The 25,083-nt window shown below is 38.0% G+C and overlaps 1 protein-coding gene across 2 annotated transcripts in view; it reads right to left on the minus strand.

Annotated features, from left to right (window-relative positions):
* Positions 1 to 20,887: 20,887 nt before the first annotated feature.
* Positions 20,888 to 25,083, minus strand: part of LOC122813344 (putative ferric-chelate reductase 1) — a 754,507-nt gene continuing 750,311 nt past the window's right edge. For both annotated transcript variants that reach the window (XM_044085608.1, XM_044085607.1), the window contains exon 16: positions 20,888 to 21,829. In XM_044085608.1, coding sequence (XP_043941543.1) covers positions 21,740 to 21,829 — 90 coding nt within the window. In that variant the 3' untranslated portion in view covers positions 20,888 to 21,739. The remainder of the gene's footprint in view (positions 21,830 to 25,083) is intronic.

The following is a 25,083-nucleotide window of genomic DNA, read 5'->3' on the forward strand; positions in this document are numbered from 1 at the left end:
GTATGTTAATACTGATGAACAGGAAATGTGTTTCTTAGACGGAGAGGTTATCCTGGCAATTAGGCTGTATAAATATTCATGGATGGCTGTTACATTTAGGGCAGACAACGTCTTGTAGGTTAAGAACTATACAGTTGTGTTTCCAGATTATATTTTAGTCTGTGATTGATTACATGCTGTGGAATTTCTGTGGATTGTTAATATGTAAACCATGTGCCAAGATAGGTTGCAGGTAGATTTATTCAAAGTGTTAGAAATGAGATATGTATCTAAGGCATTTGATAATTTGTCTTTTGAGGTGGCCTCAATTGTTTCTAGCTTATGTGTTTGGGGATACATTTTTGGGTTTGATATGGAAGATTTATGAACAGTCCTGTTAGTCACTGTTCATTGAAAAGGGGAAGAAAATAAAGATGAATAACTTGATCCATCAGGGGTACTCCCTGACTTTGTTTGGCTTAATAATGAGCACTCTGGTAGGCAAGGTCAAGGGGGGGTATTGTTGGGTGTGAATGGGTGACAGCTTGGCGGTTCATGTGGTCTGAAATTATGTGGATGACATTGCACCTGTGTGGTCAGGGATGTTGAGCTGATGACTTTTGTTTTGAATGTGGTATTGTTTTTGGTAGGATTGTCATAAAAGGTTCTTGGTTAGGTGAGCAGGAAATTCAATATTTATAATTTTAAGGATGAGTATAGGCGCTACAGGGACCTTGGGAGATTAAGACATCAAATGCTTACATCATCATTATCAACCCCCTTTTTCCTATTTTTCTACATGAAGTCAGAGTCAGGGTGTCATGCCGACTGTTGCCATCTCTCTTTATTCAATGACATTCTCCTGCCTACTTTGACACTCATGCCTGACTATCACAGGTCTGCTATCACAAAAAAAATTCACCTCTTTGCTGAACACCTTTTTTTCCTCTTGCTTTCTTCCTGACTGTCAAATCTTTTTCACTAGACTGTCTTCTGCTTTTCTGAACATGTGCCCAAACCACCGTAATCCATTCTCTTGATCTTTTCTGTGATTAGCGCTACTTTGGCTTCTTGTCTTATGTCCTCATTTCTTCATCACTCCCACAGTGTGCATCCTACCACCCATCTCAAGAACTTGATCTCCATCACCTCTAGCTTTCTCAACTGCTCTGCCTTTACTGCCCAAGTTTCTATACCAAACAGTAGTACTGGTTGCATCAGTGTTTTTACATCTTATTTTTCAGCTTCTTTGGCATTCTTCTATCATATACTAGGAGTCCCTATCAGTTCATCAAAAAATCAGTTCAGCGAATGGCATTTTCAGTGCAATTACATCAAACATGCCGTTCATTGAACTGTTCATACTGAGATTGCGGTACAGTGAGGATCGAGAAATTTGCTGTTTCCTCCCTGCAGTGAGATCTCGGAGTTGGTATGTATAATTAGGGATGCAGCCCTCCCCATATGAGGGGAATTTGATAAATGGCATTTCTTATAAAATGCTGTTCATTGAAATGATGGTTCAATGTAGTGATATAGACCCACATACTACACCTGACAATCTGTGGCAGTTGACTGCAGCCCCTCTGATTCTAGCTTTGGCCTCCTCATTCAGACATCCCTTCTTCTCAACCATCCCTCCCAGATACTTGAAGTTGTTAACCTATTCCACTGTTTCCCTTCTCTCTAAATTCTCATCTTCTTCTGAACTCCATAATTTGCTGCCATTACAGCTGTCATATCTGTACTCAGTTTCATTCCATATGCCTTCAGTTTTGCATTCCATTTCTCTGTCCTTTGCTGAAGCTCTTGGACAGAGTCTGCCTGTAATGCCACATCATCTGCATACAGCAACTTTGTAGAGCCATCCCGTGTGACCTGTTTGCTAATGTTGTCCATCGCCAGTATGAACAGCATTAGGCTCAAAGCTGAACCCTGGTGCACACCCACTGGGAACCCCTCTGTGAGGCAGAAAATTGTTCATATTTGAGTCGTTGGGTCCTTGCATGTAGCTTGCACTAATTCTACCAATGTTTCTGGGACTTCAAACCATCACAGCACGTCACAAATCAGCTTTCTTTGGACCTTGTCATATGCTTTCTCTAAGTCTAGGAATGCCCAATTGGACTCTTTCCTTATCTCTAGCTTTGCCCCACTGCAAACATAGGGGTAATTGTGCTGCATCCTGATCTGATCTGCTCATCTCCCATCTTACTTTCTACTACTCTGCGTATTCATTTATCAATCACCCTATCCAAATCTTTCATGCATGTGTCAGGAGTTTGATACCTCTGTACTGCCCACACTTGTGAATGTCACCTTTGGTCTTGAACACTGGAACTGGTATGCTTATTCTCCATTCATTTGGGATACACCTCTCTCTCTACATTGCTATGAGTGCCCTCAGAAGCCATTTCTCCTCTATCTTACCCAACATATTTATCATATCTGATGTGACTTCATCTGAGCCTGCCGCTTTCCTTGACTTAATTTTCCCTAGTGCTATTCTTACTTCTCCTGTAGTGGGCTCTTCCTCTTCTCTCATCACAGGCTGTGTCTGGGGCAGTGCAGCTTCTGTGAGTTTTCTTTCATTTAGAAGCTGCTGGAAGTAGTCCTTCCATCTACCTTTGATGTCCTCTGGACCGGTGAGCAGGTTGTAGCTGGCATCCCTTATGAAGGCTGTCTGACTATCTTCTTTGTCTTTCTTTCTTTGCCTTGCAATCTGCTATAGTTTATTTGTGCCATCTACTGACGTACTTTCAAAAGCTGGTAGAATGTCTCTGATGCCTTGTTCCTTGCTATTGCAACTCTTTTCTTATCTTCTTTGTTGGCCAACCAGTATTCCTTCCTAGCCTGGCCCGTCTTTTCTATCTCCCGCTTTTTCCTGCACTCCTTTCTTTTGATGACTTCCTGGACTTCTGCATTCAACCAACAACTTTCCTTATGTACCTTATTTCCATACTGGGCTTAGCCACATATCTGTTCTGTAGTCCTCACACATGCTGTTTTGAGGTGCTGCCAGTCCTCATGAACTCCACCTACTTCCTCCTTTTGAGGTGCTGGAGTCCTGAGTAATTCCTTGAAGTGTTGTGCTTTCTCTCCAGTCATCTTCCAGGTCCTCAGCCTGGTCTCTGTTGATCTTAGAGCTTTGTCTGACCACTGCTTGCAGCTGATTTTGGCAACCAGTGATTTATGCTGTGGTCCGACTATTTCACTGGGGATGACTTTCATCCTGATCAGTAATCATTGACTTTACCCCAGTGCCTTTTCCTGACTAGGCGGAAGTTTATCTGAGTTGCATGTTGACCCCTCTTGTATGTGACTGTATGACTATTTGTCTTTCTGAACCATGTGTTTGCTACTATCAAGCCATTTGCCAGACAGATGCATAGAATGGCCTCTCCTTCTTTATTCTTGTTGCCCTACCCATGTGGACCCAGGCAGTCCCCATATCCTATTCTGTCTCTTTGTCCTGATATGTGCATTCATGTCACCCATTATCAACATAAATTTATATTGTCCTACTGTATCTAGTAGGTCCTGCAACTGCTGACTAAATGCACTTCACAACCCTGCCATGGGGCTTAGGCTGAGGTTATGAATATTGCCCTATCATTTGGCTGCAGTCTGACTGCCATAGGCTTAGGGTTACCAGCTGTCTATCTTTGTGAGGGACAGTCCATCTTTTGGTAGTTCTATCCTGAGAAAAAAACTAAAAAAAATGGCATATGTTGTAAGATTTTAGGATAAAAATCATTTCCTAAGTTTTCTTTAAAAGTTGCATAAAACAGTTATTTTGTATCCGAAGCACCTAAATGTTATGTGAAATAAGCAACTCAAATGCTACAAGAATAAGCTTTTATTTTGGCAAAAAAAGTAAAGTTCTATCCTTTGCACTGGCCATGGGTATGTTTTGCTCTGCAAAGTCTCATGTTTCTGCAAAAAATATTCCACTTTGGGCATTTGAAAAGGTAGCAATCATACTTAGGCTGGAATCTGATTGCCATGAGTCTGTCAGTAATTCTGATGACATCCCTCACTGTCCGAAGTCTTACCCTCACCACAATTCCCTCACCATTTCTATCCTGTCCTCCTCCTGTGTAGTAGAGTCTGGATCCCAAGCAAAGTGTACTGCCCTTCCATCTTGTCTCCTAGATACTGTACATGGGATGTCCATGTCATTGGTTTTATGTCCAGCTTTCACTCGACAGAGCTATCCCATGTAACCAAAATTGGACACCAGCCAGTCAGTAGCTTTTTGCCTCAGGGCTTTATGGCAGGCACACACTGGCCAATTGGGCACATTCATCCCTCCCCCTGTTAGCATGGATTGAAGTAGACCAGGTTTTTCCATTTGGCAACATTAGTCAACACAACTGAATAATTTCTTACACACCATTGGGAGTGGCTAGCTGTGCCATAGCACTCAGTCTGTGATCCATGCTCTCCTATCATGAGGATACTGTGCACTATAGTAGATGCCCAAAGCAGTTGGTTTATGCAACTCCTCTCCCTATAGGGCACAATGTAGAGTCTGTGCCACTGCCCACAGCTCCATTCTTTGGTGAGTCTGAGATGGAAACGCTTAGCATGTTTTTTTAGAAGTACGAGGAACCCCACAGAGACATAGTGAGGACATGCAAACTCCACACAAGCATTGACTGGAGGTCAGGACCAAACTTGGTACCTTGTACATGGAAGGCAAAGACATTAACCATTATGCCAACAGGTCTCTCAAACTCTTACATGTTATGAATGAATCCAGTTTGACAGGTGGGAGATTATGTAAGACACACCACTCCCACAAGAAGGGAAAACATATTGGATCTGGTCATCACCAACATGGGGTCTCTATGTTCCACAACAGAGGTATATCCCTCATTTGTAATATCAGACCATAAACTAATCTCACTGGACATCCATATTCCGTCCCCACCCCCAGCCAAGGAAACCACGGTGAAGAACTTCTCAAAAGCAAACTTCACACTTCTCAAAACCAAGGTGGAATCCTTCAAAGCCCCCGGGCCAGTGGAAAATACGTCCCAAAATGCAGAATCCTTTACAAAAGCATTCTATGGACACCTACAGGAATGCATGGAGCATGCTATCCCAAATAAAGCAAGACTCACTCCTCTAAAGGCAGGAGACCTGTCTGGTGAACCCCAGCCATAAATAAGCTATACAACAGAAGGAGAAAGCTACTACATGATAGAGCAAAATCCCAAAAAGGGAAGACATCTCTGATCAGTACTAGCAAGAAACTACGATCCCTCATAAAATCATCTAAGGCCAGCTTCGAAAGAAAAATTGCACAAGACACTAAAGATAATCACAAGGCCTTCTTTAGTTATGTCAGAAACCTGGGAGGCAACTCCCAGATATGCTCTGAGTTAGTGCAAAATGACAAAAAATACACTGAACCCACAGACATTGCCAACATCCTGGCAGAAAGGTTCAGTGCAAACTTCTCCCCCCCCAAAAGAGCAAATGTCTATCCCAACAGAGTGTAGCCTTCCTGAGATCACAGATGCACAGGTGAGAGCTGCCCTCTCCAAAGCAAAAAACACAGCATCAATGAGACCAGATGGCATCCCGGGCTGCGTCTTACATGAGCTCCAAGAAGAACTAAACCCTCATATAAAGTCACTGTTCAATCTCAGCCTTACTACAGGATATGTACCCAAGTAATGACATACAGCAACAGTGGTCCCACTCCACAAAGGTGGTGCCACAACAGACCCCGGAAACTATCGCCCTATAAGCCTGACTAGCCTGGTCTGCAAAGCTATGGAGCGTATCATCATGGAAATCATAAACAAAGATATTGGGAACCTCCAGACACTGGATCCTACCCAATTTAGCTTCGTTAAGGGCAGATCTTGCCTCTTGAACCTGGTTGACTTCTTTGAAACAGTTACCAAAGCCATAGATGAAGGGAAGGTAGTCCACACAGCCTACCTGGACCTCGCAAAAGCCTTCAACACAATACCCCACTCGGGCATCATAAATAAGCTCACCAGCTTAAATATCAGCCCCTATGTAACAAGATGGGTTGCAAACTGGCTCAGGGATAGAACCCACATGGTCAGACTAGCAGGTGCCATGTCAGACTCTAAACCAGTTACAAGTGGTGTCCCACAAGGCTCAGTCCTGGGACCTCTCTTGTTTGGTATATATTTCTCCGAGGTACAGGCTAACACGGGTGGACTATGGCTGACCAAGTTCGCAGATGACTGCAAACTGGGTGCTGTAATCGACTCTCTGGCTGACACAAGCATCCTCCAAAAGGGTCTCACAGAGATGGATAACTGGTGCCAGAACCATGGCCTAAAGCTAAATGCCAAAAAGTGCATAGTCATCCCCTTTGGGAAAAACAAAGTGCCCACAAATTACCATATAGGTGGTAATCCATTAAGTACAGAAGAAGTAATTACGGACTTGGGGACCCAAGTAGATAGCAATCTCTTCTTTGACAATCACGTTGCCAAAGTGGTTAGAAAGACCTTCTATATAGCCCACCTTGTCATGAAAGGGTTCACATTTAGATCAAGAGAGGTCATTGTGCCCCTCTACTCATCACTTATCAGGCCCATAATTGAATACAATGCCCCATTTGGGATGTACCTTACCCGACACCTGCAGCAACTGGAAAGACCCCAAAAGTACCTCACCAAGAGGATCAAGGGGCTCAAACAGAAGCCCTATGCAGTTCGGCTAAAGAAACTCCAGCTCTACTCAGTTGTGTACTGCATACTCAGAGGCAATCTGTGTCTGACGAATAAAGCCATGTCCAACCCAGAATTAATGGACATGCTTCACCTCAGGAAATCCAAATCCCTTAGAGCTACATGTTCCAGGGACATGAACCTCAGCACAGAAATAAATAGGACATGCAGGAGGGACAGATTCATATCCAAGAGGCTCCCCTCACTCTGGAACAAAATCCCAATCCATGTTAGGCAGAGCCCCTCACTGACCCTCTTCAAGAGAAATCTTGGCGAGTGGATGTGAGATCGTAAGTTTACCCCTGGGATCTCTTCTGTGTCCCTGCTTGACAGAGGTACAGTAAACTAACCTTAAAAGGGCTACCTTCTGTGACCTACTATACAGAGGCACAGACAACTAATCTAAAAGGGTGGTGAAAGCCAAACACACTCTGGCTAGACTTATAAATGCCCTAGGACAGATAGCCTAGTATCAACCTATGAACCTATGAACATCTGGAATAAACAGATACTGAAAGCTCAGATTATTTTGTATTTATGGAAGAGTTGCACTTTATTTTTTGGAAGAAAATGTATTTAATTATACCGGTGCTATTAGAAAAAAACGTAGTTAAACACCTGGGTTTAACCATTACTGGAGATTTTATAGGTCATGATCACAAGTGTATTTTTTCAGCAATTTAATCCAATTAAGGGGGGAGTTATATAGTTGTATATGAAGGAAGAGAAAAAAGGGATTACATATGACTCAGCTGGGTTTATACTACGTGATCGAATGTTAAGGTGATCGAACACCTAAATGTTGACACGTAAATGTCGAACCCTTAAAATCGCGAACGGCCATTTACGTGACTTTTTTCCCTGGGAAAAAATTTGCTTGGCAGTAGGAAACAAAAACCTTTAAACACTAATCAAGTGGGGGCTTCACCCCCCACAACCCCCTAGATAAATATACCAATTCCGAAATCGCCCTACATTGGGGAAAGGGGAAAATTACCAATGATGGCCAAGCAAATTTTTTCCCAGGGAAATAAATTTGCGTAAATGGCCATTCGCGGTTGTCAGAATTCGACATTTACGTGTTAACATTTAGGTGTTGGATCACCTAAACTTTTGATCACGTAATATAGACCCGACTCAGCCTGTGGTTTTCTTTTCTCCTTTTAACTTTAAAGTGGTAGTGAGGTAATATTGGGAGTTTCATTGTTAGGTATTTTGTTAAGGTAACATTTTTCTTCCTTGTATATGGAATAGATGAGCAGAAAAGCTAACGGATTGCAAAAATGCCTGTTACAATGTAAAGACAGTTGGAAGGACCTGGTGACACAAAATGTGGAAAATAGGAAGGTGTAATATGTAGCCATTGTGCAGCAGTTTTATGTAGCTGAAAGTTCAATGTCATTAGATATTTGGGATAGGGATAATCATACTATATATTGTAGGAGACTTTAATGTTATAAGTATTCCAAATAGGATTCTTTTGGTGATTATTTCATAAACATTTTCACGTGAAGTCCGTGATAAAGCATTAGGTTATGTGGAAAGAATATGTACTTTTTAAGGGGTCACAAGGAGGACATTAAGCATCCGTTCTTCCAGTGTGGGGAACGACAACATTTTGTGATTTGTCTGTGCAAAAATTGGATCTTCAGGTGCTTTGTGGTGTTACCAAAGACAGTTGTGTTTATGGCTATTATCCCTAACTCCTTCAGTGACAAGCTGTACATACTGGCAAAATTATAATGTCTACTGTTTAGGTTGTGTTGGCTGGGTGGTATAGGATGTTAACACGATATGGTTTAGTCTATTGGTGAGGGTATACATCAAGGGGCTTAAATGGCTATAGGTGCAAGGTGTCGTATGCAATTATTTTTCACTTTTTTTGTCTCTTTTCATTTTTCTTCTGATATTGTTTTTATACAGTATTAAATATTTTTGGCTTTTGAGTGTTTATGTATATTTGTTGCTTATATAACAAGTATGTTTTTTTTTCTTTTCTTTTTTGGAAAATAAAATACTTCCACCTTTATTGATAAATGGCAATGTATCTTTTAGATCATCCTGAGCTATATACAACTCAGGAAGATGAGACCTAGGTTCAAAATCTCATCCAAAGGACTGCACACTGCATAACCCCCCCACGTTGGGCTCCAATATCAATACTGGAGAAATGAATCCAATCACCTGGTGCAGGAATATAAGCTATAGTCATTTGATCTTTCAGCTTCAAAGGCAAATGTTTTACTGTTGAGCAGCTAACATTATATTTAGGAGACAGCATACAGTTTTCTACATTCTGACTAAATTTAGAAATGCAATAATGCTATATATGAAATCCAAATGGAGAAGTATTTTTGCCATCGCAAAACTCTATTTTCCTGAAGTGTGGTGTAAAATAATCATGTGACCTAATCTACATAATTTATAATTTAAGTTGGATAAAACTAGGGGAGTATTTCAATTCATTGACAACCACTTAATTTAAATTCATGCTGCCTGGCTGACCACATCAACTTATTACTAGCCAATATTTTCAGCCTTTAACAGTTGAAAAATGCTACTACTCAATGAAAGTATTTTTTTTTTCCTCACAGAAGGTTATTGCAGGCGGGTGTTAATTTTTGTAGTGCATGAAGTGCTGCAATTATGCTCTGAAAATGGGGAGAAACCTAAACTTAAGCTTTTCCCTAGCATGAGACCCAATCTTAACACTTAAGGATGTTCAACAAAACGTTGGTAAGAATACACTTAGTGCTGTTAAGATCAGGTCTTGTACTATGGACTAACAATGGACAGTGCTGGCTAGCAAAGAACTGTAACTGAAGGTGAAACAACTTTTAAAAGTTCTTAGAAACTTTGCTTGGCCATAGCAAAGTTTCTAAGAACTTTTAAAAGTTGTTTCACCTTCTGTTACAGTTCTTTGCTAGTCAAGACATGCGTAAATGGGCGTGCCTTCATTGAAGGTTGAACGTCGAGCTGGCACCTCGGCATTCGTGAAAATCAACTGCCAATCATTAGCGGACCGGAGTTCCGCTGTGGCGACCCCTAACCGGGAAAAGCCGAAAGACAAACAAGAAACTTTACTTGGCCATACTAACAAATAGAAAGGATGCTCCAGAGGAATATCTCATTTTTGCCTGCTGCACATCTCAACTGTACCTGATTTTGCAGAATATCTGCTAGTTTGCCTCATATTACTGCCTTATGCCTTGTAAAAGATGTTGATTTTCTTGTAAATTACTGAGGATTATAGTCAGTCAATAATGCTTCATACTTTTTTTACTGTCCAAAAAAATGCATGTTGATGCAAAATCTGTTGTTCTATAACTTTTATCTGAATAGAGGCAACATTTAAAAACTGCCTCTGATTTTTAATACTTTCTACTGCCAGTATCTTTAGATTTGTCCAGAATTTTTAAGCAAAGTTGAGAGGTATGCTGCTGCCTGTTTGACGGTTATCAGTAAGTGTTTTACAGGCTTTCAAAGTTGGTAAACACTTTCTGCTTATACACTTGGTCTTTTTTTTCTGTAATTGAATACATACAGCAGATAAAGCTACATGCACTAAAAAGAAATATATATGGGTCTCTAATCATAACCCTTTATTAAGTGTTCTTAAACTGGACACCAAGAGTCAGCTCTAAAGCATTGTGCTTGACATCCATGTCTTGAACATTCAAATGCTTGAAGACATAATGAGTTGGTACGAACAGAGACTGATTTGTAATCCCCTATATGGCAACCTGCAGTGACTTTCAGAGTTGATATTCTTTATGGTGGGGGTGTTGTTCCATAGGAGCTAAATTTTATTAAGTGTATGTGTTTTGGGTGGGGGATATTTGATTGCTTTCCTTTTACATGACGACCATTGCTTTTGATGCATGCCTCTCAACTGTACCTTGTTTTGCAGAACATCCCCCATTTTGCCTCATAATTTTTGCTCTGTCACTCAGATTTTTTATTTTTGATACTTTACCAAATATTACAGTCAGTAATTAACGCCAGGCATTATTGCTTCCTAATTTTTATTGTTCAGAAAATAAATACACACTGATGTAAACCTGTAGTTTGGTTAACTTTTTAAGTGAATTAATGTAATATTTCAACATTGTTTCTGGTTTTGGGTTCCCCCACCCCATTATTTTTTGCTTGTCCAGAATTCTTTAGTAATGAAGTTGAGATGTTTGTGTTGCTGTGTTAGGCAATGATTAACCTTCATTTGCAGCTTTGATGTTGGTATCATATGATCAAAGTATCTAAATGACTATTAGTGCTGTAAGTCGCATGGATGTATGTGGTACACATATTACCACAGGGATGCTCAAGCCTTACTTGCCCCTTCAGTGAGACAGTATCCATACCATGGAGAGTATTTTGTATCTTACTATGTATTATTGGATTTGGTTTTGATTTAGGGCACATTCAAAGTTTTTTTTACACTAAATGAATGGAGAAACTATGTTTGTAATGTAAATATTTTCTGAATTTGTATATTAATCTCATTGGGATACAGATGGTATTTAGGGAACTTATTACTATAAATAAAGCAAGTAAAAGGCTAATTTTCATTACTCATAATGTTCTGAAGCAACATTTGAATAATTGCACTTTGCATACCTGTGATCTACATCACAAAAAGGCAGTGTGACAAATGACCCATATTAATTTAGGAACGGTTGGCTAACTGCATACCTAAATGGCTAAATAGTATGATGCAAATAAACTATGACATAAAGACCTGGGCTTTGATTTCCACAATCTTCTATGATGCACTGATTTAACTAAAGTAAAGCTTCCTGATTCTTCCTAATTTCCTCTCATAGTGGGCATTTATGACTAAAATAAAAGGACTGTGATTTTTTTTTGTAATGTAGAAGAGGAATGTTTCTGAAAAGAAATAACAGTGCTGGTTTCCTTTCCTATTTCCAGAGAACAAAGAAAATTGATCTCATAACTTCTGTTAGTAAAACTGTGTTACTGTTAGCTATAACTTTGCACAGTATTATTTTTTACAAAGGGAACTTGTGAGCTTCATTGTTAGATTAGCTTTGAAGTCTCCCTGGTGTTAAATGGAGTAGAACATACTGTCCTAATTTTGCAGAACAAAAAGGACATGTCTCTCAAAACTGATCAGTTTACTGGCTTCCATGAGAGTTAGCTCAGTTAATTACGTTTATATGTTCTTTCACAGAGCGTACTGCATTTTGTCACACTTGTCATGAGACATCAAAAACTAAAAGCGTGAAAGGAAATGCATTTGTAATAAGTAAGCTGGAGGATCATGTATTAACAATGTACTAGGTTTGCTCCTTGTGAGAATATTGTCAGTGGTTTGAGAATCAATGGGTCAGGTCCCAAGCTTCTTTGTCCATTTTCTACTTGCTTTTCCTTGAAGGCTCTTACTTTGAGAAATATTAGATGCATAATATTTAGTTTTTAAGTACCTCATATGCATTTACTTTTTTTGCATGACCTTTTGTTTCTGCTCTTAACCATCTGTCCAAGAATACAAATAACTGTAGGTTGTATACATGAATATACAGGCAGGTGTCATTTTTTGACAGTTAATATGCATTTTAAAAAATAGGTTTACAGAATCAAAAAAACATTTAAGCAGATAGAAGCAAGTTGACAATATCTCAGCATTCTTGCCCTTCTAACATTATAACTCATACATTCATAACCACTTGGACATCTGTATTGGTTGGTGAGACTAACTAATTCATCATATCATTGAAGCAAAATGTAATCTTCTTTCCTGCTTTAATTTCTACTATTGCCCCATGCTCCACCATTATTCCTTTACTAACCAGCTTCTTTCTCTTACTTGTCATGGTTTTGTACATAGATCGTTACCTACTTTTTGAACAATACTTTCCATTCAGTGACCCTTGAAGACAAGATTGCTGTGACCATATTACTGAACTGAGACACTCAATGCACATATGCTAAACATACATGCTGTGCCTATTATTTTTATTATTATTATTTCAGTGACAAAACTACAAAGTTCAAGAATACACTGATGTGCAAATGTTAAAACATAGCACAATAAAACGTTATTTGATTTAAATCTTTTTTTACAGGGAAGGGCACCAAAATGTACAATGGCTCAATCTGCATGTGTATACTGAGGAAGGCTTGTAAGACAAGTGACACAAAATAAAGTATACTGCAAAAAGGTACAAATTCAAAGTTAAAAGGAGAGAAAGCATAGTTACAAACTGAGTGTAGAAAAAGTTGTAAAATATAGAGACCAGCAAGTTCCTGCATAATGCCAATGTATGCTGAAGGAAAGAAGTTGCAAGTAGTTAAATGAAATAAACAGAATGGAGAGTATGACAAGTAGAAAAATTGTAATATGAATGTGAATACAGATGAAAAGAGCTAGATTAGCAGACAGAGAAAGAGAGAGACAGTAACTGCTATGTATAAATATCAGGAAGAGAAAGGAAAAGAGACCAGAGATCAATTGAAATGTGGATAGTTTTCACTAGATGTGAGACAGATGAGAAGAGAGAAACAGGAAGAATAGCAAAGTGAAGTTATCGGAAGGAATAGATTGTTTGGTCTTGGCTTGTTTCACTGAAGACTGTTTGGTAGAGACAGGATGAATGATCCTGCAAATGGCATGTCCTGATCTGCAAGAGACACTGATCTCAGAGTTAGCCATGTTCAATGTGTGTGTGTGTGTGTGTGTGTGTGTGTGTGTGTATAGGGGAGATGCCCTCCCATATTCTGCATATGAAGTGTGATGAGGTTACCTCTAAAAGAAAGCGTTACTAATCTTTATCTCTTTCAGTTAGTTGGGTTCAGTGGAATGGCTTTCAGAGAATTGTATTGCATGAAGTATATCCCTTGTGCTATTATAATGAATGGAAAAAAGGGAATGGCCAAATATTTTGGCCAGCTGAAAATGTTTTCTTAAGTGGAAGTAATGGGCACTTGATAGAGGACTGTCATAAATTAAGGTATGCTCAATGTGGGAAAGGAGACATTCTGCAGAAAAATGTAAATTGTTACACATGAAATGTATGAAAGAAAGACATTTATACTTTGATTCGAGTACTGCTATTGAAAAACATATTAATATGGAAGGACACTTGTTAAATATGTCTGTTAGCAAAAGTGTCAATGATAGAGAAAATGTAGAAGACGAGTGAAATACCATTTGAGAAGAAGGTCAGGGTGTTTTGCAGAATGAATTGAATGTTCAAAATGTCACAACTAAAAATAAATATGAACCTTTACAGGATGGAAGTGTGGGACAGGAAGAGTGTAAAGTTGAAGTGGAAGGTGAAGAAAGTGAGGATAATGGAAAAGGAGAAAAGTCAATAAGGAATGGGATTAGGAAAAGAAGGATGAAGGAGAGAAAGGATGAAAAAAAAAGAAAAGCAGGGAAATGGTACTTTGTCAATAAAAGCATTTTTGTAGTGTTGTAAAGAAAGTAAACAAGATTTGATTTGTTTGCAAGATGTGAAATTTATAACAGAAAAAGAAGGTCAGCAACTCAACAATTACGGGGTAGGAAGGTAGTTAAAAGTATGGACACGGAACAGTTCTTGGTCTTAACTCGGAAGCACAACTGTTAGAGGTAAGTGTAATTATTCTAGAGGGAAAGTGTTTTACGTTTGTGAGGATGAGGATGATGGTAATAAAGGTCGAGGTAGTATATACTTATACACATGTTATTTGAGGAATTAGAAAAAAGTGGTAATGGGGAAATGTGTATAATGTTGCTGGGAGATTTTAACCATGCTTTGAAAGCTAGGAAGAAAATGTAGAGATCTTGATAAAATTTGTAGTTAATACTGGGAAAAGAAAATGATTACATTTATAGGAGGGGATGACAGGGTTAAAATGAGCGCTTGATTTTTCTTTTTTCTTTTCTGTGGTATTACAGGAAGTATGGAGGGGAGTTAAGGGGCATAGTTTAGGGAAGGTAGGTGTGGTGATTTAGATACAATTTAAATAAAAAGACAAAACCTTTTTTTCAAACCATATGTTTATATGAAATATATATGGGAAATTACTACACTGATAATATACCCCTGAGAGGAGACTCTATGTTCAGGAATTTGGGAATGCATGTGGACAGTGACTCAACCTTTAACCATCATTTGTCTGTTGTAGTAAGGAAATCATTATATGTTGCACACCTTACAAGCACGTATATGGCTTCTAGGTCCAAAGATGTTCCATTAGTCTAATGAGGGCTGAGTACAATCATAGATCAGAATGCCCCTTTGGTATATACCTCAGCAGGCATATGCAACACCTTGAGCATCCACAAAGGTTCCTCACAAAAGGCATGCATGGTATAGAATACATGTCTTACATGGACCGTCTCAAAGCCCTATTCCTATACTTGGTCTCCTAAAGACTGCTGAAAGGTGAGCTATGACTGGCCTATAAAACTTCCTCTGATCCAGCTCTGATGGATTTACTGCACATCCACAAAACAAATAGCATCAGAAATACCTGATCCAGTGATCTAAACCTTGTCTGTAATATACAGTAAATACTTTACAGATACTATAGCCAAACTAGATGTCACCTTTCCACAAACTAGTCATAACAACAGTCCAATAACTCATTTCTCATCAACAAATTCTTCTCCACAGCCTTTTACCTTCTTTCCTGTTTCTACTTCCACCATAACTAAGCTCTTGTTAAAACTCAAGCCCAGTAGAACCACCCCAGATAACCTACCCCCTGAGTACCTACAAATGTCAGCCAGATCTGTCAGCTACCCCATCAGTATTCTCATAAACAGATCTATCCAAGAATCCTATGTGCCCTCCATCTGTAAAAAAGCCTACATCATTCCTCTACATAAAGGAGGCAACAACACAGACATCTCTAATTCCTGCCCTACTGCCATACTATCCCCATCTCTAAAATAATGGAAAAATGCATTCAAACTCAACTCATGAATTATTTACTCCAAAATCAACTCCTTTCCACCTCTCAGCATGGCTTTCGACCTGGACACAGCACTACAACTGCTATCCTTTCCTTCTTGAACACTGTCAACTACCATCGCAATGATGGCAAACTCGTCTCTGCACTTTTCCTCGATCTCTCTAAGGCGTTTGACACCATCTCCCATTCTCTCCTCCTTTCTAAGTTCTCACACCTAGGCATGTTCACTTCCACCCTTGACTGGTTTTCCAACTATCTTACAAACAGACAACAATATAACAAATGGCTGCACTCCCTCTCACCTTTTCTCACTTCTGCCACAGGAGTTCCCCAAGGATCAATCTTGGGATCCCTTCTTTTCAGTATCTTCATTAACAACTTTCAGTCTGCTATCACTCATGGATCCATAGTACAATACACAGATGATTCTACTATTATCTGGTCCAGCACCTCAGAAACAGATCTTCTGACTATATCCCAAAATACTTTTTCCATTACTGAATCCTGGATGACCAATAGTCATCTTTGCCCTTAACCCCAGCAAAACCAAACCCCTGATCTTTGCACCCCAAAAAACCCACCAGTCAATAAATCAAATTTCACCATCTACTCATCTAAAAAAACTGTCATAGAGGTAGTTCCCAATACTACATTACTCTACATTACTTTAATGATAACTTAACATTCGACCAACATGTCCACAACATAAAAAAAAAAAACACACACCAAAAAACTCGGGACCCTTTATAGACAAGCAGAATTACTCCACAAGAAAAACACATGTCCAGGCTTTTCTCCTACCCTTGCTCCTCTATGGTGTCCCTATTCTTACAGACATCCAGACCTGCTTAAAACTAAGATGGACTCCTGCTATAACAAAATTGCTAAGTTTATGACAAATGCAAAATATTCTTCCCATCACTGCCACTCTTTACAATCCTTGAACTCCCACATCTCACACACATACAACTATCCATCACACACAAAATTATATACAAACCACACGAATGCTCAGCTCTCACCTCCCTTCTAACTCTCTATCAACCAAATAGGCATCTCAGATCTGAAAATCAATCTCTTATCCAAGTAAATAGGCCAAAACTCCCTGCAGGTCAGAATCTCTTCTCTTTCACCGTAGCCAAACTCTGGAATGCTCTTCCACCTTCTCTCAGGACCATTAACTGCACCCCCTTATTCAAAAGGTCCTTACATCAATATCTTTCCTCTCAAAGGCTCTGCCCATGTACCATCTCCAATGCCCCGACAACCTGATATTCGTATTGGACCCCTTTTCAACCTATACTCATCTCTTTCTTCCTTCTTGAGTGTCACCGTTGAAAATCTTCCTTTACCCTACTTGCCTCACAAGATATATGAACAAGAGTGTAGTTACCCATGCTTGTTTTATGCATACTACATACTGTAAGCAATTCTGCTCAGTCTGTCTGTCTAAAATGTACTATATAATTGTATATGTGTATGGCTTATCTGTCCTCTATGTTAAATTCTTAATATACTGGATACCTTTGCCATGAATCAAAGTTGATTTCAATAACTTCTAACTATACAAGTGTATAATGTCCCAATTGATTCTCCTGATTAATACTCTTTTCGTAACTCAACTACATTTTGGTAACTCTTGTTTATTAATACTTTTTCTGTAACTCCACTACAGTTTTGATAACTCTTGTTAAACAAATTTATATTTTCTTGTATAATGTTATGGAGCTTTTCTCTCCAGGCCTCCACTGAAAATGGGCTCATTTTGGCCCAGTGGACTTTCCCGGTCAACAAAAGCAAATAAATAAATAAGACATGTTGGAGGGATAGGAATGTGTCTCAGAGATTAACTCTTATCTGGAACAGGCTTCCCATCCATGTGAAGCTGAGTTTTTTCCCATGGACTTGTTCAAGCATAACTTGGATCAGTAGATTGGTAGAAGGAGATAACTTATAAATGCATGATCACGCATGCCCAAGTTGTATATACTCCTTATAAAATCCCATGTTATCAAACCCTGTCCAATACAATTGGGAAGAGCGGCGGCCATGGTGATGCAGCGGTTAGCGTTGCCACCTCACAGCAAGAGGTTCTTCTGTTCGATCCTCGGCTGGGGTGCCTTCAGTGCAGAGTCTGCATGTCCTCCCTGTGGTCGCGTGGGTTTCCTCCGGGTGCTCCGGTTTCCTCCCACATCCCAAAAACATGCTGTAGGTGGATTGGACACTCTAAATTGACCCTAGGTGTGAGTGTATGCATGCATGTGCCTTCTGTGGAAGTTTGGGTGCCGGGCTGGCAACTCGACACTGTAAAACTGCACTGCCAATCATGAGCGGACAGGTGATCCGCTGTGGCGACCCCAACCAGGAAAAGCCGAAAGAAGAAGAAGAAGACTAGGCTTAAAAAAGGCCCTTTAGGGTTGTTAGCCTAGTAATTACCTGTGAACCTATATATAAATAAGTATCAATTTTATAAAGACTAGATTCTGTGATAGAAAGTTTATAAAAATCAAGTACAAGAAAATGTATAGTTAAACAGAAAGAGAAGCGTAGATACGGAAGACAGAAATATAAAGAAATGGGATGATTTTGAAAAACAGTCAGAACTGAATGATGAATACTTAGGAAGGAGAAAGACTTATATTACATTGAAGGTCCAGAATGTATTATTAAGGCAAATATATATGGTTAAAGGTGGAAAGAAGGAAATGACACCTGGACTAGGTAGAAAAATTAAGACAGATGAAAGTTGTTATGACAGAGCAGGGCAAAGATGAAAAAAATCGGGAAGAGATTATGGGCTGTGTAGAAGAATATTCAAGGCAAACATTTTAATGAAAAAAAGGGACATACAGAAGATAAAATGGAGGGTAAAGACAATTAGAGGAACATAAAACTTTATTGAAAAGGGAGATCTCCCTACAGGAAATGGAGAACGCTCAAAAAAGGAAAGATGATAGTGTTCTGGAGGAAGATGGACTGAGGTATATACACATTACAGTCAGATAAATTATGGGAAAATGCAAAGTTTTAAAGGTATCAAATAAATGGTTAGGTAAAGGGTTGAGAGATGAAGAAATGTCTGTGAAGGTTAATTAAGTTCTTATGGAAGAAAAGTAAGAAAGGTGATTTAAACGCTTGGCATCCCATATTCCTTTGCATTGTTGATTATAAAATAATAATTTTACAGAATTATTTTGGTGAGATAGTGATGTATATTGCTTATGAGGTAATATATGGGGTTAGAAAAGAGAATGTTAATATTAGTTACAGTTAAAGAAATAGTGAATGAGATTAAAAAGCGCAAAACTGAAGGAGACACATAGCTTGTGATATAAAAAAGGCCAAAGATAATCTATAGCATGGGCAACTGAACAGGTATGGTGTAGGTGAGAGGTTAGTGGAATTATTGAAAGGGGTATATTAGACTATAAGGGAGAGAGCTTTAGTTAATGGGAGCATAAGTATAAAGGTTAGGATGGAAAATGGGTCAGGCAATGGTGTCCCTAGAGTATGATTCTGTTTATATTAGTGATTAACGCTGATAGAGCTGGTTAAGCAGCATGTGCACAATGCAATACAGTTTACAAAAAGCAGATGATTTTGCTGCTAATCATCAGCTATATAGATGATTTGGTAATACTAGTGAAGAATATGGTATGAGTAAGGGAAGTGGTGAAAGCAATGGATGAGTGGCTGGTATGTTTGGGGTTTGTGCTAAGTAAAGAAAAACAAAGAGTTTGAGAATACAGGTAGGATAATTGGTATATATATATATTTTTAGAGCTATGACTGAAGTATTAGGAATACATTCTGTTACAGAGGCAGAGGTGGTGTGGCAATGGGAAAGATTATTAAGGAAACAAAGGAAACTGTACAAGTTTGAAAGGCTTCTAGGACTTCTGAGAAAAAAAAATATTTACTTCACTCAGTTGTTTTACGAATGTTAGCATATTTTGTGTGGTTATGTCCTATGATTTGATGAGGAACTTTGAGAAAGTAATTTTAGAGTTTTTTCAGCACGTTATGGGGATCTAGGTTGAGTCAGGCGAAGCAAGGGATAGTGTATACCAAAAAAAAAACATAAAAAGAGATCAGTGTTTGATAAATCCTACAATATAACTGGCATCTTTGTATATGCTTTGCATTTTGAAGGTAAAAGAGCATGACATTAACATTCTGTAAATGAAGTATCACAAATTGTGGAAGGTATTAGGGGAAGAAAAAGGAAGAATATGGTTTAAATAGGAGAGGTACATTGATGTTAGAATGGCAGTTTCCTCTAACATAAATCTGGAAAATATGCTTGATGAAGAGGATGGGTCTATGAGTTATTTTATGGGTACATACTGCTAAGTTAATCCTTGGGAATATGCTCAGTGGAAGGTTAGGGAGGCTATACAAAGAAGGAAAGCAAGATTTAGAGGGATCTGGGAAGGATCCATTGGAGATTAACAAAGGATTAATAGGGAAAAAAAAAAAAAAATATATATATATATATATATATATATATATATATATGCATGGGTATAGGGATGAAGAAATGTTGGGACATGTTTATATAAAATATATTAATAATATGAGATTTTTAAAGAAAATTGAAAATTTATAGAAAAATATATCTGAAATAAAATAAGATATGCTATATGGAGTCCGAATGGAGAGATGATAAAATAAAATAAAAGTAGCATTGATCATTGAAATTGCTACACCCAGTGACTACAGTGTCTTACGAGAGAGACACAAAGTTATAAAATACCAGGATTTACAGGCAGAAATGAGGGCAGTGTGGAAGAAGGATACCCAGACAGTTCCAATAATAGTAGCACAATGGGTCTTATAAAAAAGAATTTACAATCATACTTGGATTGTGGCAGAAAAAAAAATGGAAATTTTAAAGTGGGTGATACCTTGTAAATTTTGTAAATATTTTGTGTTTGATGTTATGTCACTGTGATGTGAAGTTTTAATAAAGCAGAGCTACGGCACACTAAGGAATGTAGAACCACTTACTTGGTGTGTTACAAGCAGTAAGAAGAAAACAATAGCTCAAACGTTGGAGTCATGTGACTATTAGACACTTTTAAGATCCGAGTCTGACAAATTCCAAACAAGACAATGATCAGAAAAAGGCATCATTGAAGCCTCAAGTTTGCTTATTACAATATATTATGAAGGCTGTTTCCATTCTTATAGCCAATTTCCCGAGGGACAACTGAAGAGAAATTCTCAGCAATAATAATAAAAGTTTATACAATGCATTGTGATAAATAAGCCATAGAAAGTTTTAATAGTTGTTCATGAGAAAAGGAGCTAGAACATTTTTCATAAACAAATATTTTCATTATTGGGTTTGTCTTTGTTTAGCAGTTTCCACTTATACAGATAAAACACCTTATGAAAAAAATGTAACTGATACTCTGATAAAAAACACACAATATACTTTATCTGTTTTATATAAAATAAACAAGAATTACTGTTTTTCATTCATTATACTGTTTTCAGTTATAAAAAACATTAATGTACAAATCCAAGTTATTTTGAAATATCAGTTTACAAGCCATAATTTCAACATCTCCATATTAATTTCTTATTACAGCTTGGTCAACAAAATTATAGCGTAGAAAATGTCTGTGTATATTATACACAAATGTGGATATTTGCCAGCAATATGTGACTGGTTTACTCAAAATTTCAGAATTGCATCATACATCTATTATGTGGAAGAGCTGTAGAGTGTGAAAAGGATTATGAAAAAAATGAATATTGTTATGTGTACCTTTGTTAAATAAATGAAAGTTAAATGGTAAAATGTAAAATGGTACATGTAACAAATAAATCATGTGTGTGACAATTACAAACATCAAACTGGGATTCATATTATACAGTTGAATATTCATATCTGGGATGGGATTCATTTTCTCTCTTTGGGAACTTTGGTTCTGTTGCGGAGACAAACTTCATTTTCTTAATTCAAGCTGTAGCTTACAACCTGTGGTATACAGATGAATGACTAAAGTAGTTCATTATGCACAGCATCTTTCCAAAAATTCCAATCTTGTAGCAAAAAGGTGAGCTTCTTTGGTCTTGACATAATCCTGGAGTCCATTTTCTTATGACTGCCCAATCCCTACTAGAAGAGCTATCAAAAAGGCCAGGTTTCCACACACATAGATAATTAACAGGAGAATTTCATTTTTTATCTAAAAGTTAAAATGGGGAAAAAAAATGTTAGTACTGACATAAACAATTTTTACTCTGAAGTAATTTTTTTTTGTGGCTGGTCAAGCAACCTAGTAATTTACTGCAATCTGATTAAGTTGTTTCTTCAATAGCATTAAAGATACTGAATGTAAAACAAGTTAATACACAGTAATTTGAAAACATCAGGCATTTATATCTATATCTATAGCTATATATTTATATCTTGGTCACTTTCAGCAAAATAACTATTACTGTGACCAATAGCAACTAAAACCAGACTGAAGAAAGAAAAGCCAGTAATTAGCAAAATAGATTTCTAAAGACCAAAACAGTTCACACTACTAACAGTGGTAAATGTATGACATGTCTAAGAAGCGTTCCTAGGCTAGTTGATGAAATGAGAACTCAGTGATATATTTAAAGAAGGCTGTGCATTCCTAAGCACCTTCTAGCAAAAATATGCAAGGACATTATGGAGATACATACCCGAGGGTTCAGAGTTTTCACTCAGTAGCTGTGACCTTGGACTTCACAACCAGGGACAGTTAATCTCTTGTAAAAAGCCTACTTCCTTTCATTATTTGTAAGTAATTTGCTCCTGTCAGACCATGGCACATAATTTAAAGTGGTTCCCTTCCAAATATCTTCAATGTAGGTGCAGTGACAAAACACTAGTATCAACTGTTGGATTCAGGAATGAAGGGTCAGATAAAGAAGGCAAATCAAGACTTACAAATGAATTAAAAAGTGGGTGAGAACTAGATATTGACTGTAGATCATTGTGGAAATCTAGGATAAGAGACAGAGTCTGAACTAATCAATTATCCATGTATTTACTTAATTGGGAAATTGTAGTAGCTAGGTATTTTGTCATCCCTTGGACACCGAGACCAACAAATTCATATATAACCTTTTGCTAGAGAACATGGGACCAAGTTATACCACACAAGTTCATAATGTTCTTTTCCAAGTGATGTTCCCTTTTGGGGTAGAAAATGCTGATAAGCTCTATAGAATATAATGGAGGAATTCATAACCTTAGTTTTATACCACATCACTCTGGTAGTGGGCTACTTCCCACATGTCAGAAATGGAAGTAGCCTTATCTATCTGTGGAGCATTGTGATCATTGCCATGAAATACATTATGAATATCTGAAGAAACGTCATCAATCCTGCCTACCTTGGTGGTCATGTTTAATGCTATTTAGGACCTAACCTCAGTGTATAAAAGTGCACACCTAAGGTAGCTTTTTTCAGCAGAAATATGTCATGTGACTCTTAAAAATTATTGGTTTACATAAGGATGGGTACTAGTTAGTAATGACATTGTGTTATGATGCTTAAGGGCTGAAACCAGGCCTCATAACTCTCATCATGTGTTAGAGTTGCACAATGTAAGTCCATACAGATAAGACACCTGGGTTTCACCAGCTTAATTAAGTGCATAATATTAGCTGCATAAATTGTCAAATATAGGAGCAGGTTAATGTAAACTATGTATGTGACAGCTGTCAGGCTACTGACAATAGTTATTTGTGATTCAGTTTATTTTAATTAACTGTGTTTTCTACATCTCCTTATGAAAATGCTGTTTGGCACTGCATAGTTGCATGAGGCTCTTAGACTAATAGTATGCTTGTGGCTTATGGGGTACATCTGCTGAAGGATTATTAAGGTTTTAGGTCTGGACACCCCCTCCTTTTCTGGTTGTTGTCCGGATTGGGGGGCGGGCATGATATGAGGTGAAACCTGATAGTGCTGGGGTGCTCTCAGGAGCCTTGAACCAGGTTTCTGTCACAGCACAGACATCAATGTTCTCATACCCAGTTAAAGAGAGTGAAGAATACATATAAAATCAAAGATGTTTACAGATAAAGCATTATCATTATGAACAGAAGTTATAAGGAAAACACATGTTTGAGCTGTTACTGGAATCAATGAAACTAAATATGACAGTAACTGGTCATGACAGATAACCACTGGCATTACAGATGACTGCTCTGAGGCTCAGTTCAAGTGAAATAAAACAGACTAGAAGTGGGGTACAACAAACAAAAGTATCTTGCAGCATAGTCAGTGGCACCAGGACAAGGATACTACATACTGTGCTGTTGACATGTAATTCATAAAAAAAATTAACATGTACCCTGTTACAAGGTGCACTGTACACAGCTAGATACTCATGGCAGAATACAGCCTTGTCTCATGCAGGGGTCAGAAAAAGGCATGCAGAGAATGTCATCAGAGGAAACAGGGACTGCACTGTCCACTGACATGCTGGGTGGAATGGTAGGAGAAGAAAATACTTAAATTCTGCTGGGTAGAAAAGGGGGGAAGTGAAGGCCCTCATGTCACCTTGCTAATAAACAATCTGTGCTTGGATTAGGATGTATATTTTTTACAGTGACAAATGTTTAGGTCTATATTTTCTTATTTTACTGCTTATAGGTACCTTTTAATTTAGAAAATGTTCTTGTTTGCACTATTGAAATGGGTAGAAAACTTATTTTGTTGAAGTGTTTCTTTCAGACGTGTGCTATTTTAGTTTCTGTATGCTGCCTATGTTTGAGTGGGAACATTCTCTTTTGGTCTGTGGAAGGCTGTTTAATGCATGTGTATTTATTTTAAAGCAGTGATCATTCTTTCCTATGTTTATTTTGTGTATTTATGTGGATATGTGGATGTGGCTGTTTTCTTAATTGATGATGTCAGCCATTCTGTGTGCATCAGTGGCACTGTGATATCTTTCTTAAAATTAATAAATAACCATATCCCAAAATGTGAACAAGTACCTTTTCATTCCTTATTCCTCCTTACTCTCCCTTCTTCACTTACTTCCTTTCCTTCTATCAAATTCTCTTCCTCGATTTTCTCTAAATATGCCATAAGCCTGCTTTTCCATCACTAAATATTGCAATTCCTGTTTATATTACACTAACTTGCCTCTAATTTCTCTACAAGCCATCTAAAATTTCTATAAATTTTAAATGATTGTCATATAACTTGTATCAATTCTTAACCTATGTTTTTATATTATTCCCTAATTTGTTATAATTATTTAAACTGCAGATGTTTTTGCTTTACTGTTGAAGATTGTAAACTTATTGTTCTTAAAATGTTTTTTAATAATTTGGAGCTCTTCTCTCTGGGCATCCATTGAAAATGGGCTTCTACCCAGTCGAACTTCCCCAGTAATCAAATGTCAATAAATAAATATGATTTTATCAATTCATGATTTATTACATTTTATT

The sequence above is a fragment of the Protopterus annectens genome, chromosome 10.part0 (genome assembly GCF_019279795.1).
Source record: "Protopterus annectens isolate FY-2018-M chromosome 10.part0, PAN1.0, whole genome shotgun sequence".
Classification (NCBI taxonomy): domain Eukaryota; kingdom Metazoa; phylum Chordata; order Ceratodontiformes; family Protopteridae; genus Protopterus; species Protopterus annectens.